At 35.1% G+C, this 16229-nt stretch overlaps 2 protein-coding genes across 4 annotated transcripts in view; both read right to left on the bottom strand.

Annotated features, from left to right (window-relative positions):
* LOC121261462 (cysteine synthase-like) overlaps positions 1–15111 on the bottom strand; it is a 44984-nt gene extending 29873 nt beyond the window's left edge. The window contains exon 1 of the mRNA XM_041163855.1: positions 15033–15111. Within this exon, the coding sequence (XP_041019789.1) occupies positions 15033–15071 (39 nt within the window). The 5' untranslated portion in view covers positions 15072–15111. The remainder of the gene's footprint in view (positions 1–15032) is intronic.
* LOC121261469 (cysteine synthase-like) lies at positions 10508–15772 on the bottom strand. 3 transcript variants are annotated; one of them, XM_041163874.1, is made up of 11 exons: positions 15640–15694; positions 15033–15096; positions 14828–14945; positions 14656–14713; positions 13947–14210; positions 13731–13868; positions 13581–13632; positions 13114–13193; positions 12244–12303; positions 11465–11545; positions 10526–10696 (listed from the first exon to the last, which is right to left on the bottom strand). In XM_041163874.1, exons 3-11 carry the CDS (start codon positions 14926–14928, stop codon positions 10607–10609), a joined length of 924 nt encoding a protein of 307 aa, XP_041019808.1. In that variant the 5' UTR covers positions 14929–14945; positions 15033–15096; positions 15640–15694; the 3' UTR covers positions 10526–10606. The 3 variants fall into 3 exon arrangements, with proteins under 3 accessions (XP_041019809.1, XP_041019808.1, XP_041019810.1); XM_041163876.1 differs by having other exon boundaries at positions 10528–10696; positions 14837–14945; positions 15640–15690; XM_041163875.1 differs by lacking the exon at positions 15033–15096 and having other exon boundaries at positions 10508–10696; positions 15640–15772.
* Between the last annotated feature and the right edge of the window lie 457 nt (positions 15773–16229).

The following is a 16229-nucleotide window of genomic DNA, read 5'->3' as shown; positions in this document are numbered from 1 at the left end:
CAAATAGAAAGTTAACAGAAAAGAATCTTCTTTTTTTGGTTAATTACATGGTGAAAACATTTATAAACAGTTCGCGTGCATTTTATGGTTATTTGTGTTTGTATCAGAGAGAGGGATAGTAGGGAAGAGGACAACCATTTCAAAGTTTTGAATATGGGCCTTAAGCTTGGGAAAGTCTTCTTATAATACTCTTATAGAATATAATAGCAAAAATGGGGAAAGGAGTTCTTTGTTTTGGTAAAGATTTTTTGCATTGGCCACCCCCTACTTTTGTCTGTATCTTGAACTTCTTTCTCATGAAATGTTGGCACTATTCTATGTAATTATGTAGCAGTCTGCAAAAATACTCCATTATGTAATTATGGTGCCCTCACCCTCGCTGCCATTGAGGATCATGTTGATCCACATGGCTCCATCCATATTGAGCAGGGTAGGCTGCACTCAATTCTAAGTCTGCTCTATGCCATTCATATAGCACACATCAAATGACAGGCTTTAGTTGAAAATTCTGAGATGTGTTTTTTTGGCACCTTCTTATTTTGTTTTCAGGAGAATAATTTAATTCCTGCGAGTTTTATTCCATATTCGGATCATAGGCATCCGGGTTGAATGCCTATATGTTTTTTTAGAATATATTTCTTGCTATTTGCAACCAAAAGAGAGTCCGATTAGGTGTTTATCTTGTACAAATGCTGTGTCGTTAAGCTATAGCTTTGAGTTCTTCAATAAAATTTAAAAAGAAAAATGCAATCAAAAGAAAGAGAATGATTTGGTGTTCTCTGCATGGCTGCTTTTGTTAAGTTAAAGTTGTTACTTCATTCGTCTGTTATACTTGTAGTTGCCCTTGAATAAACACTTTTTAAAGTACTGCTAATCTTATTTTCTCCCATTCTATTTGTAAAAGAATGCTTTACTATAGATTTATGTTTAAAAATTTACTTATAAAAAAATATTTTATGTAAAGCTTGTTTCTTGAATGCAGTGTGACATTTTCTTAATATGTTCAAATGCCATGCAATACAATGCACCGGACACCATCTACTATAGACAGGTATAAAACATTTGGCCCTTCCTTACTCTTTGACACTGTTGTTTCACTATCTTGTTCTGTTTGTTAGTTTTATGACACAACTATATATTAAAAGGCTCGTTCCATTCAAGAGTTGGCAAGGAAGAAATTCTGAGAGGTTAAGGGTTGAATTTGAACGCTCTGAGAAAAAGTTGAAGTCTGAGCAGATAACAAGGTCCAATTTCTTAATTAAGAAGTCGGGGAAGAAGCCTTTCTGCTTGACCTCGCAGTAGCCCATTGGCTCTGATTTCTCCACTAGTGCCAGTCTTGCCACAATTACAAATGGGTAGAATGGTTCTAATATGAACCAAGGTGGTGGTTTTGAGAAGCATTCTAACACACTAGGATCCCTCGATTCACGCAATTACTGTAAAGCATATCCCTTGGAATGACCTACACGTTAATGACTGCAAAGAAGCCAAAGGGGCGTCATTAAATGCAAAAACATGGCTAACGTTGTGCTACCATACAAACGGGATATAAACGGTCGCTCAACATGCGCCCAGACGGGCCAGGAACTTAATCAGATCTAAGACAAAGAAGATAAAAGAAATTCCTCCCGGACTTGTCCGGGAAGAATGGGCGGGGTAACTGTAAGGGGAATTTTCCCCTCAGGAAAGGCCCACTGGACCTCGGCCCAGAAACATAGCCCGATGGGATTTTTGTTACCCCAGCAAGAAGCTAACTGACAACTAAGGAGAGGTGTCATTTGGTTGACAAGACAGCTCGACCTGACACAACACAACCTCCCTTGAGAACAGAATATGCACAGGGTACACTGGAAATTCGGAGTACCTTTGATTCATCGGCGTCAGAGCATCAACGACTCACATAAGCCAGATTGAGGCTCGAGCAGCCACCCCACATTAATAATGCTGCAAATCAAGTCACACTCCACAATGATGAAGCCGACGACACGGAAGCCGCGCCACATTTAAAGACTCTAACAAAGTGAATAGTACGGGAAACCCAAGCTTCCTGAAAGAAGGCACAATCTGCTTTCAAACTTGTAGTATAAATAGTTGATCTCAGGTACGAGGAAACTCTCTCTGATCCCTAGACTTTCTTACTTATTTACTACACTCCAACAATACTTACTGACTTTGGTATCGGAGGCTCCCCAGTCCCTAGGCCACCCTCTCAAAACTTCATTATATTCTTCTCTCTGCAGGGCTCATTGCAAAAACCTGAGTTATTGAAGCCTGGCCTAAGGGTGTGCGAAACACGACATCAACAGTTGGAATATAGATAATCTTATTGGGCCTAAATTAGGTTTAATGGGCCAATGTTATCGAATGTTGATGACTATTATTTATTTAGGTTTGTGTCATGCTGAGCCTAAATTAGACAATATATTATTTATTTATTTAAATTTTAAAATATTATCAAAAATATTTTATTTTAACATACATGACTATTATGAATTTTATCAAATTCTATTAGTAACATGTGTAAATTTAATTCAGGTTATTATTATTATTATTATTATTCTTATTATCCATTAATAGAATGAACGTAGTGGAATAAACCTGCGTCACATTCTTCCTCTTCATGGATATGCACATTTATCAGTTTGTAACCGACGGCATTGAACGCATTGAAGCTCTCTTTATATTTATTCGCAACAAACCACCTTGAATCAAACCAAACCCCCACGTTGAAGTCGATCTGCATCACACCTACCAATAGCGCCATCGACCTCGTTAGGCTAAAACAAAAACCATCGTCGCACGGAACAAACAAAAGAGCATGACTCTATTTTACACTCACATAACAGAGCACGCCGATGTCACGAAAAGTTGCACGAACACCACTCAGTGAGACACCGAGCACCATGCAACCACCGTAATTCACTACCACTGCCATTGCACGAAAGAATTAGTCAATAGCTCTGCACCGTGAAGCCCCTCCGACAAACATTACGTACACCATGCAACGCTGTGTTACACCACACATACCGCCACCAGACACCAACTGTTGAGACCCCACAACCAAGAATCGCTAGAAGTTGTCGCTATCTCCTCCGTAGGCCTCTCCATCCCTACCTGCCCGTGGTATGTTGGAACTTGCTCAAACCGAGAGGCTCGAACACCACCATGGCCACCGCAGGACGTTGGAGTTCTCGGGTTGCCACAGAAATCTCCGGTCGTTACCTCCCATCAACCCCACGGCAGTTTAGCAACCAAGATCCTCCGTGCATGGCATTCCCCTCTCTCCGGTAAGCCCAAGCCAATCTCTCCTCCGCTTTATCTTCTCCATTTCTCTCTCCCTCTAACTGCACTGGAATCATCTTTTACATTAGGAGCTCCGACACCATGCACGAAAGCTGCCATCGTTGACCTCCGTCCGACCACTGTAACAAACCCAATAGATTGATAGTGAATAAAAATGAAATGTCCAACTTCGAGGGTGAGAAAACCTTTAAAGAATTCAAAAGGAAGAAAAAGATGATGAAGAAAAGTTCTATTACTTTCTAAATGAAAACAAATGAGAGCCTTAGGCTCGTTACTTAAACCTGAAGATCCTTACTGGGCCCAAATGGCAAACAACAACGAATAGAAAATTCCTCTTAAGGGCTCAAGCCCATTACAAGCTACAACTAGCAGTCCAACTAAATAGCAAAAGACAGACTATAGAAAAAGATTTATAAAAGAAAGCTATGAAGTGGCCCATGGGCCCTATTGTCGTTGTCAAATGGGCTGGCTCTTGTAAACAGAAGTGTAACAGCCACCCACGTTGTCACTTCTTTCTTCCGCGATGCCCTCTGTTCTCCTTGGGAAGCACTAGCATTGGTTTCTCTATATGCATCTTTAAAATCACATCTTTTAAAGATTGATTTTGCATATCAAGAAAAATTTACACATTGGATTATGCATTTTTGAACCAAATGATAATAAAATATTTTTATTTTTTATTTTTTATTTGTTTCCAAAAATTATTTTCTTATATATATTTTACAATTATCATCCACTTTGTATTATCAACTTAATACAAATTTCATGTATCCAAATCATCTTAATATAAATTTTACAAAATTGATTTTAATGGGTTGGAGAGAAAAAAATAGTAAAATAATGTTTGGAGAGTGAATAGTATTTCTTCAAAAATAACTATTAATTACTATTTATAACTATGTAAAAATTTAGAGATGCATAAATCAATATAGATAAATTTAAAGGGATATTATTCAAATTTAAAGATGAAGATGCATAAGCCAAAGCTGGTGCTCAGCTCTGCCACAAATCTTTTTTTTATTCATGAGTGGAAGTCGGTTGTTCTCAAAGTTAAGGATGCTTTTAGATTTTCAGATTTTTACAAAAATGCCTTCAATTAGGTATTATTACAAAATTGTTCTTTAATCCATTTCTATGTAGCTTCTTACGTAAAGCATATTGAAGACTTTTTTTTAAAATGCTTTTACGTTTCTGCCCCTTTGTATGTAAGCATGGCTGAATGCTTTTTTTTTTTTTTTTTAACTGGTGTTACGATGGGCATGATGACTCTTTTATAGGGTTTGAATTAATTATTATTTTATTAAGTTGGGTTTAGTTTATTTTCTTTAGCCCAAAAATCCTATTTTTATAGAAATCTTATTGTTTTGCTTATAGAAAATAATTAAGGAATTTAAACTGTATTAGTTATTATTAATTTTACAATTTAATTTCAATAGTAAATAGTAAGTGTTTAATCTTTTATTTTAAACACTTAAAATTTATTGTTTGAAATGAATCTTTAATGTTATTATTATAGATTTGAATATATTTAGGCTATTAAAGTTTTAAATTTAAAATAAAGAAGCATGTTAAGAATATTTGAATAATATTAGTATTTATTAGATTTATTGTAAAAATTTAATAATTATGTTAATTATAGGAAAGAATAGCTATTTTAAGAATTGAGATTTTTACGACTTATTTTATTAGAATTTAAAATAATCCAAATATTCTACTAAATTATAATATGTTATTAGTATTTAAGTAATTTAAAATATTAGGATTCATTGATTATGATGCTAAACAAAATATTTATTTGACTATTTTTTAAATTATGAATTTAATTAAGTAGGATATTAGTACATGTTATTCCTAGACATATTTAGTGATATTTAATACTACGTATAGGTGACGAGTTACGAAGTGAGATTCTGGAAGAAGCGTAGGAAGGTAAGTAATTTGATCACAAATTAGGATCATCACAGTTCAGCTTATACAAAATTATTATTAGCGTCAATTCTTTGACAACCAGTTTTATGTACCACTCATGTCGTATGCAAGCATATCACCAAGCGCAGCACAAGATCATGTCATTCGGCATCATGTTCAGATTCAAAAATTTATAGTATTTATATCAGTATGTAAATCATTCATCTCACATAGCATAAGACACGTAAGATATCTTAAGTTCAAGTGTAAGATAAGATCAGATCAGTTTAATCAGATGGTTATTCAAATGCATGGTATCAATACAGTTTCAAGGTGGATGTGTAAATCACAGACTCAAGCGTGGTCCACCATAATATGCCAGAATACTATCAGCAGCTCCCTTTGCTGCAGCAGGATGTGTGGCGAGTGCACAACCTAGCACACATGGTTAAGTGTGTTGGCCACTCAGACCAGTCAGTTAATTCAGATAAATCTGTCATGCATATCACAAGTATCAGCATGAACAATCATAAATTTTAACCTCTCAGTGTAAAAACTTTTATGAAAACCTTACGTTTATTATGTTTACGTTGTGATGGACTTTTTGCTGAGTTTTCGACTCATTTTTATTTATTTCATGTTTTTAACCACCCAGGTGAGGATAATGAACACGAGCAAACAGGAGCAGACGTTTTAATTTCAGACTTCTTAGAATAAAATTTGTGTTTATGATAAATATTTTATTCAGTTTATCCATTTAAGATTTTTGGAAGAAATTTTATTAGACAAATATTTTTATAAAATAAATGTTAATTTCATGTTATTAAATATGAGATCTATTGCCGGGTTTATTTTATGAAAAACGTGTGACACTCCTAGCCTACGGGAAGGGAGTGTTACAAGGGAGGGGAGATATCTGCAAGAAGTTCATGCAAAATTACGATAGTGCCCAGGAAACAACATCTTATTATGATATTATAGGCTAAGAACATGATGGCTTGATGGCATATGATTCGATTTTCTAAATGGAAAATTTGGGTTTAAAACCCTCCACCCTTTGTATATATAAAAATATATATATAATATTAATTGTATAGAAATACAAAAGTATGGATAATTTTAATAATGAATAATAATTTGTACAAATCTCAAATAGACAAGCTTTTTCTTTGTAAAAAAATTAATTCAACCATGAAAAGTGTTAAAAAAAAAATCTTTTTAATAGATCTACCTTTTTTCCAAATGAATTAGCGAAACTTGTCTATTTAGAGCTTATACCACCTACCATTATCACTCATATAAGACATACCACCACCCACCCTTATCTATCATAGCATCACACCTTATAAGTTATTTAGGCATATAATTATACTTGATATTTGTGGAGGAACCAAAGGTTAGTGTTTGGTGGGAGGCAAAATCTAATTAAAATAGTTTGATATTATACTATTTTTCCAGAAAATTTTCTTACTTTAATTTAAAAAAAAAAAAAAAAAAAAAACACCATTACGATGGTCCTAAACCCCTTCCTATAAATCCAAAGTGAAGTATGGTATAGCAGATCTCTCCAGTTTTCTTTCCCTTTGAAAATTTATTTATTTATTTATTTATTGTTTTCCCCAATAATAAAATTCTCCTTGACAATTATCAATTGTTTTTTTTTTTTGTAATCATTTTTTTAAGGTCCTACCACACCGAAACTATCGAAACATTGAAATTACCCTTCAAGAGAAAAAATTTCGCAACTTTCTTTGGGGAAGTATTGGGGAGGAAACAGGGCAGGTTTGGGGGATGGGATGAGACACAAAATTCACATCTCATCTCATCTCATCATTACACATTTTTCAAATCCCCATACAAAATATAATAAACAATTCAACTTTTTCAAATCTCAATTCACCTTTTTCAAATCCCAATACAATAATAATATTAAAACACAATATTTTAAACTCTCAAACAAAACACAAAATTCTCATCTCACCTCCCAAACCTGCCCTTAAGTTTCATCATGCTGGTTGGGATAAAATTTGCTCACCAATACCATGTGGTGGGTTTGGGGTGCGTAATATTGTAAGGGTTTTCAATAAAGCATTTTTGAAGAAATGGTTGTGGAGATATTATAGGGAAATGGAGGGCCTAAGGAGAGAAGTCATAAAGTCTAAGTATGGGAGTATTCAGGGGGTTGGCGTTCTAATGAAGTTAGGGTGACACATGGCGTTGGATTATGGAAAAACATAAGAGCTGAATGAGGAAGATTCTCACAGTTTTTCAGATTCGCAATTGGAAGAGGTAATAGTGTTTATTTTTTGCATGATATCTGGTGTGGTGAAAGGGCTCTAAAGCATGTGTTTCCTATGCTCTACCAAATTTCTTGTGACAAAGAGGTTGTTTTGTCTTATTTACTGGTACTATTTAATAGTGTTGTCCATTGGAATGTGAGTATTTCGAGAGAGGCTCAAGATTGGGAGTTGGATATGTTTGATAATTTCTTTGACTCGTTATATGCAATGTCAATTGGCAATGAGATGAAGTATGATGTAGAATCTAAGTGGAAATAAAAAAATTATCGGTGCGCTCCTTCTATAAGGCTCTCTTGGAATTTTTTAATGATCATAACTTTCCCTACACGGCTATCTAGAAGTGCAAAGTACCTCTTAAGATTGATTTCTTTGCATGGAGTGTATCTCTTGGGCGGATTCTCACATCGGATAATCTAAGAAAACGTGATCTCATCATTTCAGATTGGTGTTTTATGTGCAAGAGAGAAGGAGAATCAGTAGATCATCTTTTATTATATTATGAGGTGGTCTGGTGTTTATGAAATGAGATCTTTAATCAGAACGGGGTGAAAGAGTTAGGGATATTATAAGTTGTTGACAGGAATTAAGGGAAATGCCCACATCGTTACAGTGTGGAGAATGATTTCTCATTGCATTATGTGGTGCTTGTGGCTGGAGAGAAACAAGAGGTGCTTTGAAGACATAGAGCATTCTTTAGATTAGTTGAAGCGATTTTTTTATAGTACTTTACTCTCTTGGGCTTCGGCCATTACTTGTAATACAGACAAGATTCATGATTTGTTTGTATCTCTCACTAGTGCTTAGATGTAATTAGCCATGTTCGTTGTATAATACCGGTGACTAGCTTGGGCGATGCCTCTTATATTAATAAAACTTTATTTTTACTTATAAAATAATACTCCTTCAAAGAAACAAGCTGCTATCCTGCAGCACAAGGACCTAATAAAAAGATCAAAGAATGAAGATCCACCACTAAAGCCTCTTGCAGATGCACTATGCTATACACCGTTGGGAAGGCTTTCTTCAGGGCCTTTGTCTCCATCCACATCATGAATCATACCATAATCTGATCCTAGAAAAACATTACCCACTTCGGGCAGTAGATTGGCGATAGCTATCTAAATTTGTCCTTGAGATGATTATGAATTGCAGCTTCAATATTAAAGAACATCAAGATCACCTTTACTTTACTTTATCATTTTACATCAATCAATAATGCAAATAACGACAAATTGTAAGATTATAAAGCATCACTTTATTATATGGATGCCAAGTTTCTGACAAATTTTCTGTCTTTGTCCTATAATAAAATAAACTAATTTTTGGAAAGAAGTATGCAATCGTATTGGATTTGGCCATCCCGCAAGACAAAATGGCAGAGAATATGCCATTAAAGAGATTCGTAGAATTTCAGTGGGCCTTGTCTCCACATCATGAATCATACCATCATCTAATCCTAGAAAAACATTACCCAACTCAAGTCTAGTATTACTAAAGGAAACCCTCATCCTCATGATATTTTCCTGTAGGAAATTCATATTAAGCTATCATTCCTTACTTGATGCTCTCTAACAATAGAATATGTTTTCCTTTTATTTTTTACTTTTGTCTTTTTGTATTTTATGAATCAAACTCATTAACTAATTGCAAAAAAACTCTATCTAAGATACAACCAAAACAGAATATTGTGTCTTTTTTTTTTTTTTTTTTTTTTTTTTTTTGTTCTAAGATACAGGTTGGTAAGGAATCTCCCCACTTCGGGCCATAGGTTGGCAATAGCTATCTAAATTTGTCCTTGAGATGATTATGAATTGCAGCTTCAATATGAAAAAACATCAAGATCACCTTTAATTACATAACATTTTGAGTAGTTTGAGAAACAAGTTGCTGCTTACATCACCTTTACATTACTTTATCATTTTACATCAATCAATATTGCAAATAACGACAAATTGTAAGATTATAAGGCGTGCAATCGTATAGGCCATCCCGCAAGACAAAATGGCAGAGAATATGCTAGATCCTGTTTTTCCCAAAGCAGAAATAACCATCTTCAATGTGAAATATTCGTAGTTACCTACATTTTTAGGTGTTGAAAGTATCTCTTTGAGAGCTGATGGAGCAACGGCGTCATGGGTGATGAGCTTTTGCATACATGAAAGACCAATTACACTCGGCTTCACGGTTCTGACCTCACAAGCCATTAAAAAGAGTCGTAGAATATCACTGAGACTTAAAAATGAATGAAGCTGAAAAGAATAAAAGAGATAACTTTTATAAATATTTCAAATCATCTAATCTCATCTTATCTAATTTTAATATTTAAATATCATTTAAATATAAATATTTTTCAACTTTTTAATAGAGGTGAGCAGCAGACCCCGCACCCGCATGACGGCGTGTGCAACCTACTGTTTGTATTTATATGACCTGACATAATATTGATGATTCAATCTTAAATGCAAAATAGAAAGAAAAATTTATATTCATCATCACCCATGTATTTAAACAACCGAACGACACGGATTCTGGGAATTTATCGAAATCTTTTATTTATTTATTTTTTTTTTTATTTTTTTTTTTTTATTTTTTTTTTTTTTGCATTTGGAAGATATAACGTTTGAGATGTTTGAGTTATTTTGTCAGCAAGCGTTTTGTTTACTCCCCTTCATTTCTTATCTTCAATGCGAGGCCAATATTTCTTGCTTCACAGATATAGCCCAACATCCCAAATTCTCTTCCATCTCCACAGTTCCACACATCTTTCTTTGTAAGATATAATATTTCTTCTTGTTAAAATATATATATATAATATTTCTTTTAAAAAATATTAAAAAATAAAATAAAAGAAAAGATAGATTTCATAAATACATTTCCTTCATTATTAAATTAAATATTATCTGAAACATAGTGTATTTCACCTAAACTGGTGAAGTGTCAAAATATCGGTACAAGATATTACACATTAAAGGGTGCTGATGGCAGCCCACTGGATAAAAGGTTCTGCAAATACTGCAAACAATCTACATCTCTCATTATTTATGGCATCCAGAGGATGCAAAGGACATGGGCAGTTTGTGATATTCATGAACACCTCAGTCAAAAGTCATATTTTCTGCCTTCTGCCTAATGGAATCAAAGAGCACAGAAGACAGATAACGCTCTCCACAGCTGGGAAAAACCACCTGCATTGCAAACAAAATGGATTAATGGGATTGGAATCAGCACGTGCAGACAAGTAAAATTCTAAGCCTTTAGTGAACTCAACATAACATTTGTCTAGACATGGCACTGGCAAACAGATGACATACAGCTTTTTCTAGAGTCCACACTCATGCTGGACCTTACTCCATGCACATTCAATCAGAATTAAGTGCACCACACCATGGGCAGGAAATAAGTACAAAACCAAGTTGGCTAAACAAGTCTGACTATTTATGCTACTCCTAGGAACACCACTGAAGTATGTTATTAGGAGTCAGAAGGCCAAATTCTTCTGAATTTGGTTAGAGATTATTCTGTTTATATTTCATATTGGACTTGAAGCTTTGGAATCCGTAGTTTTTTCTTGTATTTCATTCAGATATTCATGACAAAAATGGAAATTCTTTCCATGAAGAAACAACTTTGAGCTAGAGATCCATTTATCAGTCAATCCGGCACACAAGGCCATATCAAACACGACCCAAATAACCATTCATCAGAACTCATCACATTATCTTATTGCATCAGTTATATGCCATACTGGCAGCACTTATAGCTTGAGGATGTAACAAGAGAATTTATGAATCTTAAATGTTCAATCCATATGGAGTCCAAGTCATGTCTGAAAGATCTTCGGAGGGGAGCTGTTACGAAGTCTGAATTAAATCAGCCTCGGAACACTATCATAATACAGACAAAATAGAGCAGCAGAGGTTCTATGGCAATTTGGACTAGGCAATTAGACTTACGACAAAGAGTTTTCCTGCATTTTCTGGCCTCCTTGCCAACTTTATTGCAGCAGCCGCAGCTGCACCAGATGAAATCCCCACCTGCAGAAAACATGCCCCCCACATTAAGCACAGAAGTGGAGTATTATAAGAATCTGCACCAAATGACATCACATAAAATAGGAGTTTCTAACAGTGAGGGCCTGCATTTCATAGCCTCTGACGAGACCATACAAAGGTTCTTTATCGTTGGATCAACAATGCAATCCTAACAATAGGAGTTTTCTTCTTTTTCTTATTTTTGATTAATTACTAAGATCTTTCAGCTTACAACAAAATCTCACATTCCCAAATCTAGAGATGTACTTGAATTTCAGCAAAGCATTATCCATTTTTGCCAATTAAAATTGCTAAGCTTTCCATGTAATCTTTTTAAAATGAATGAATATTCCCATCAATGGATAAATGCAACAAACCTACGTGCTTCATATGTTCATTTAAAAGTCAAAAGCTCCAACAATATAAAGGCTATGATCCCCAATTTCAATGGGTTGGATATTTTGAAAATTGAAGCAATCAAAACAATTTCCAACTTCAATTAATTAAAATTTATTATTGTGAACTGTCACCGGATGCAATCATAAGAATACGGTTGTATCAAGTGCTAAATCTGATTCCATTGACTATTATGCTCGATTTTGTTCAGCATGCAAATATTATGGTCAGTAGCCTGGGTATGGGCCTTCCTGATCGCCTATTGAGACCATCCAGGTGAGTGATAATGAAAACGATTAACTTACCAGCAAACCTTCTTTCAAGGCAAGTAACTTGGCAGTTTCGATCGCTTCCTCGCTTGATACCTGAAAAAAGTTACCAAAAACATCATGAGCCATTGAAAGGAAATCCCTGCCTGAATTTGTAGCTAAAAGAGATAAGAAATATTGCACGCAAACATTACTACGCACTTATCACTATGCTCCAACAAGATTCACAAAGAAAAAACTACACCTGAAAATATTATTTAAAAAGGTCTCCATTCATGAAAAAGTACACAGCACACATCATCAGTAACTATCACAAGGATTTGCAACTTTTGTCCACGCCTGGCATGGCATTTTGTCCAAGAAAATAGAACATCCTATTATCTTCAAAATTCAGATAAAAATGCACCCAAATGCAATTATGTTCATGAATACCAAAAATGCAAATAATGAATTTGGCGGTGAGAAAACAACAATAGCAAAGATAAACAAGGCCTCACAAAGACTTTTCTGAACCTGAACCAAGCATGTTTGGATGTTTATTCAGATTTAAAATGTACCAGAAACTAGCAAGAAAGAACTGTGATCTTTCTTACATAAAGAAATAAGAACAATGCAAGCCCTCAAACCGACTTAAATCTAGATGATATCCCTTGGACTAAGTACAAACTGAATTGAACTTCCCTAATATTTAATGTTAAAACAAATCTAATGTTAAAACAAACAAGTGCATAATAGACAATTAAACCAAACTGTGATGAACATTTGCATATCCCCTTATTATGCTGCAGTCTGGCCATGCTTACGCTGGATTTTCCACTCAAGAAGTGACAAGTATAACCAAATCACAAGAAAATTAGTTCACAGGAGAATCGAAGTGGAGGCCAATAAAATAATTTCCAGACTCACTTGAATAACTTCATCAAGCAGGTTGACGTCCAGAACAATAGGCATAATACCAACACCAATTCCTTGGATCAGATGCTTGCCTATAAGGTGTGCATGCATGTAATATATATAGTTAGAGAACTTACTTTTGGAAATGAAAGAAGATGAAAGCAGCCATCTATATAGAACTAAATATTGGCAGCATATTTGACTGTCCAAGCATGGGCGACTTCTATCTCCATTAAAGGAAAAGAATCTCATGTTAAAAGTGATTTATATTGAAACATACCAGGGAAATTGTCAAATTATTTTCAAAGCACAGGTAAATTCTGACTTTACTAGAATTTGTACTTAAATGGATCTGATTTACAAAAGCATGACTTACGATTTTGTTTTCTTTTGATAAGTAAAACAAGCTTTGTTAATTAGCAAAATGGCACCATCAAAGTATACATCAGAAACACCCAAGTAGAACAAGCTTTACTGACCAGGCTTTCCTCCATTCAAGACTGCGCTTTCAACTGGTTCTACCCCATAAACCTATCACATAAACAAAAGAAACATATCAGAGTCACACCAAATAGGGACATGAGCTATCACTCTTCCCCTCACATACACATACACATACACAAGAGAACCTTGATCTCCGAGTTTTTCTCCTTGAGGAAACTCCCTGCACCCGCTACCGTACCACCAGTCCCTATACCTGCAACCAGGGCATCAACGGTCCCTCCCGAATCCCTCCATATCTCCAGGCCAGTGGTTTCATAATGGATCTAAAAAAGATTGACAGAACCATCGATTAAGGGTTTCAACAAGCTATCCACATGACAAGAAATATAACAAAAAAGTACCTTTGGGTTAGCAGGATTTTCAAATTGATGAAGCAGATAACTATTGGGTATTTTACTGAGTAGCTCATTGGCCTTCTCAAAAACCCCATAAACACCCTTGGCAGGATCTGTAAGGTACAACTCTGCTCCAAAAGCTTGGGGCACAATTCTTCTCTCAAGACTCATTGAAGCCGGCATGGCAAGTATAAGTTTGTAACCCCTGACTGCGGCGATGAATGCCAACGCAATGCCAGTGTTACCACTAGTAGCCTCAATGAGGACAGTCTTTTGCCGTCATCCAAACATATCAACAATCATAGTATGTTAATCCCACCGTTGCATAATAAGGTCAACATATGTAGCAAAATGACTATATCCTCATACAGTCAAATATGTTTTGGTTAAAGAAAAATGAAAGATAGGAGAAAAAAAAATTACTCCAATATGAGCATCACCAAACTATCAAACACATCCCTGAAAAATACTCATGGTCTAACTTGTTGAGTCATAATAGAGGGTTCACGTAAGCACAAGTGTAATCAGATTGTATATGGGATAATTAGTGGAACTTGCATGGCAGGAAAAAGCCACATTGCTGCACTTGTAAAGAAATTTGAGGAGGGAGAGATGGGTTGGGATTCAATTTTTTTCTGGAACAAGGCGGTCACAAAGTAAAATCTGTATGACCAATCTAAAAACACTCCAGATATGGGGGATTTTCAATACTAACCTTTCCCGGAGTAATCAGACCCTTGTCCTCTGCATCTTTAATCATGCTATAAGCAATCCTACAAGCCAAAATATACAAATGAGTTAATATCGACTATATATTCTCGAATGAATCCTTTAGTTGCTAGATCACTCTAGTATTATGCAGAAGACAATCAATACGAAAAAATAACATGATATGCCTGTCTTTAACACTAGAACAGGGTTCCATCAACTCAAGTTTGGCGGCGATACGAGCTACACAGCCATCTACAATATGGTTGAGATATACCATTGGGGTATTTCCATCAACTGCACAAGAGAAATAATAACATTAGCAAGATTGAATTTGAGAAGAAGCGAAGTGAAAGAAAAAATAGTTCTATGACAAGGTAATACTTCAGTAACATCCTTTTTTATTACACACTTGTCCTCCATGTTGTCTTTTGAACGAAACTGCAAACTAATTAAAGAAAAATGTAAAAGAGTCAGAAAAACTTTCAAGATACAAAATTACGGTCTTGAAAAAATTATTGAGATGTCAAGGGCATATTTTAACAAAATCAAGACAAACTAAAATAGACAGAGCACAAAACATAATCATAGCAAAGAAATTTTAACCAACCAACAGATACTCTTCAGAAATCTCCATCTAGTCCTGAAAACAGTCCAGTTATGTGCAGATTCTTCACACTGATTGTTTAATGCTCCACTCAAAGAGCACAAATTAATAATCAAAAAAAGTTCACAAAACAGAAAGGAAAAAAGGAAAGAAGAGTGACAATATTAATGTCAGAGTACTCTATATTCGAAATGCCCTGATAATGTGGATCTTCAAATGAATAGCCTAAAACTAAAAAGCCTTAACTTTAAATAAGAATAGTCTAAGAAGCAGTTCACAAAACAAGGCACAAAACAGGGAAATAGCTAACAAATTTTCAGTACTCAATACTTCATCGTATAAGAAGTTCAAGTACTAGTATTGAGTACTGGTGCAGAAGTGTACTTAGATAGCGCCGTTTTGTTCGGGAATGCAATAAGCTTGCTTATCAATGAGTAATGGTGCAGAACTTAGCGAAAGAATCACCAGAACCTCAAAAGTTTAATATGACTTATTATCACGAGCCAGTGTACACTCAATATAAATAGAGCACAGATGGGAGTGATAACCGAGAAATGTCGACGAACTCAATTTCGGAAAGATTCCAATAATGCAGAACTTGAAGAAAAAACAAACCAAACCCAAATCCCAATATACATCGTCGATATTCAACAACCAACAAATAAAAACAGAGCAACAGCCGAAAAGATGTAACACTGTATTAAACAATAGGGAAAAAGCAGCCTCGTAACTCATATTGTCGAGGAGTAAGGGGGAGAAAAACCAAAGCCAAAGCCTCAAATATACAATACAGCTCACTACTAACTGCCCCAAAGACAAACTGATTAATCCAAGAATGAAGATTTATATCGAAGGAATCGCCAGCAGCCCAATAAGATTACAATCAAATAAAACCACGTGAGCCACCATTAAATAAAAAAATAAATGAAATTTCGATTTTTCACGAAGCAGAGGAAAACCTTTGGGTGAGAATG

Source organism: Juglans microcarpa x Juglans regia, chromosome 4D (genome assembly GCF_004785595.1).
Source record: "Juglans microcarpa x Juglans regia isolate MS1-56 chromosome 4D, Jm3101_v1.0, whole genome shotgun sequence".
NCBI classification, from domain to species: domain Eukaryota; kingdom Viridiplantae; phylum Streptophyta; class Magnoliopsida; order Fagales; family Juglandaceae; genus Juglans; species Juglans microcarpa x Juglans regia.
The sequence above is the reverse complement of the archived record's forward strand: the minus strand, read 5'-3'. Positions and strand labels throughout refer to the sequence as shown.

Coding starts and splice junctions, on each gene's coding strand:
- LOC121261469 (XM_041163875.1), bottom strand. CDS start 14,928: ATGGTATATCTCAACCATATTGTAGATGGCTGTGTAGCTCGTATCGCC. Junction 13,869..13,946: donor AAAATCCTGCTAACCCAAAG/GTACTTTTTTGT, acceptor AATCTTTTTTAG/ATCCATTATGAAACCACTGG. Junction 13,633..13,730: donor AGAAAAACTCGGAGATCAAG/GTTCTCTTGTGT, acceptor TTTATGTGATAG/GTTTATGGGGTAGAACCAGT.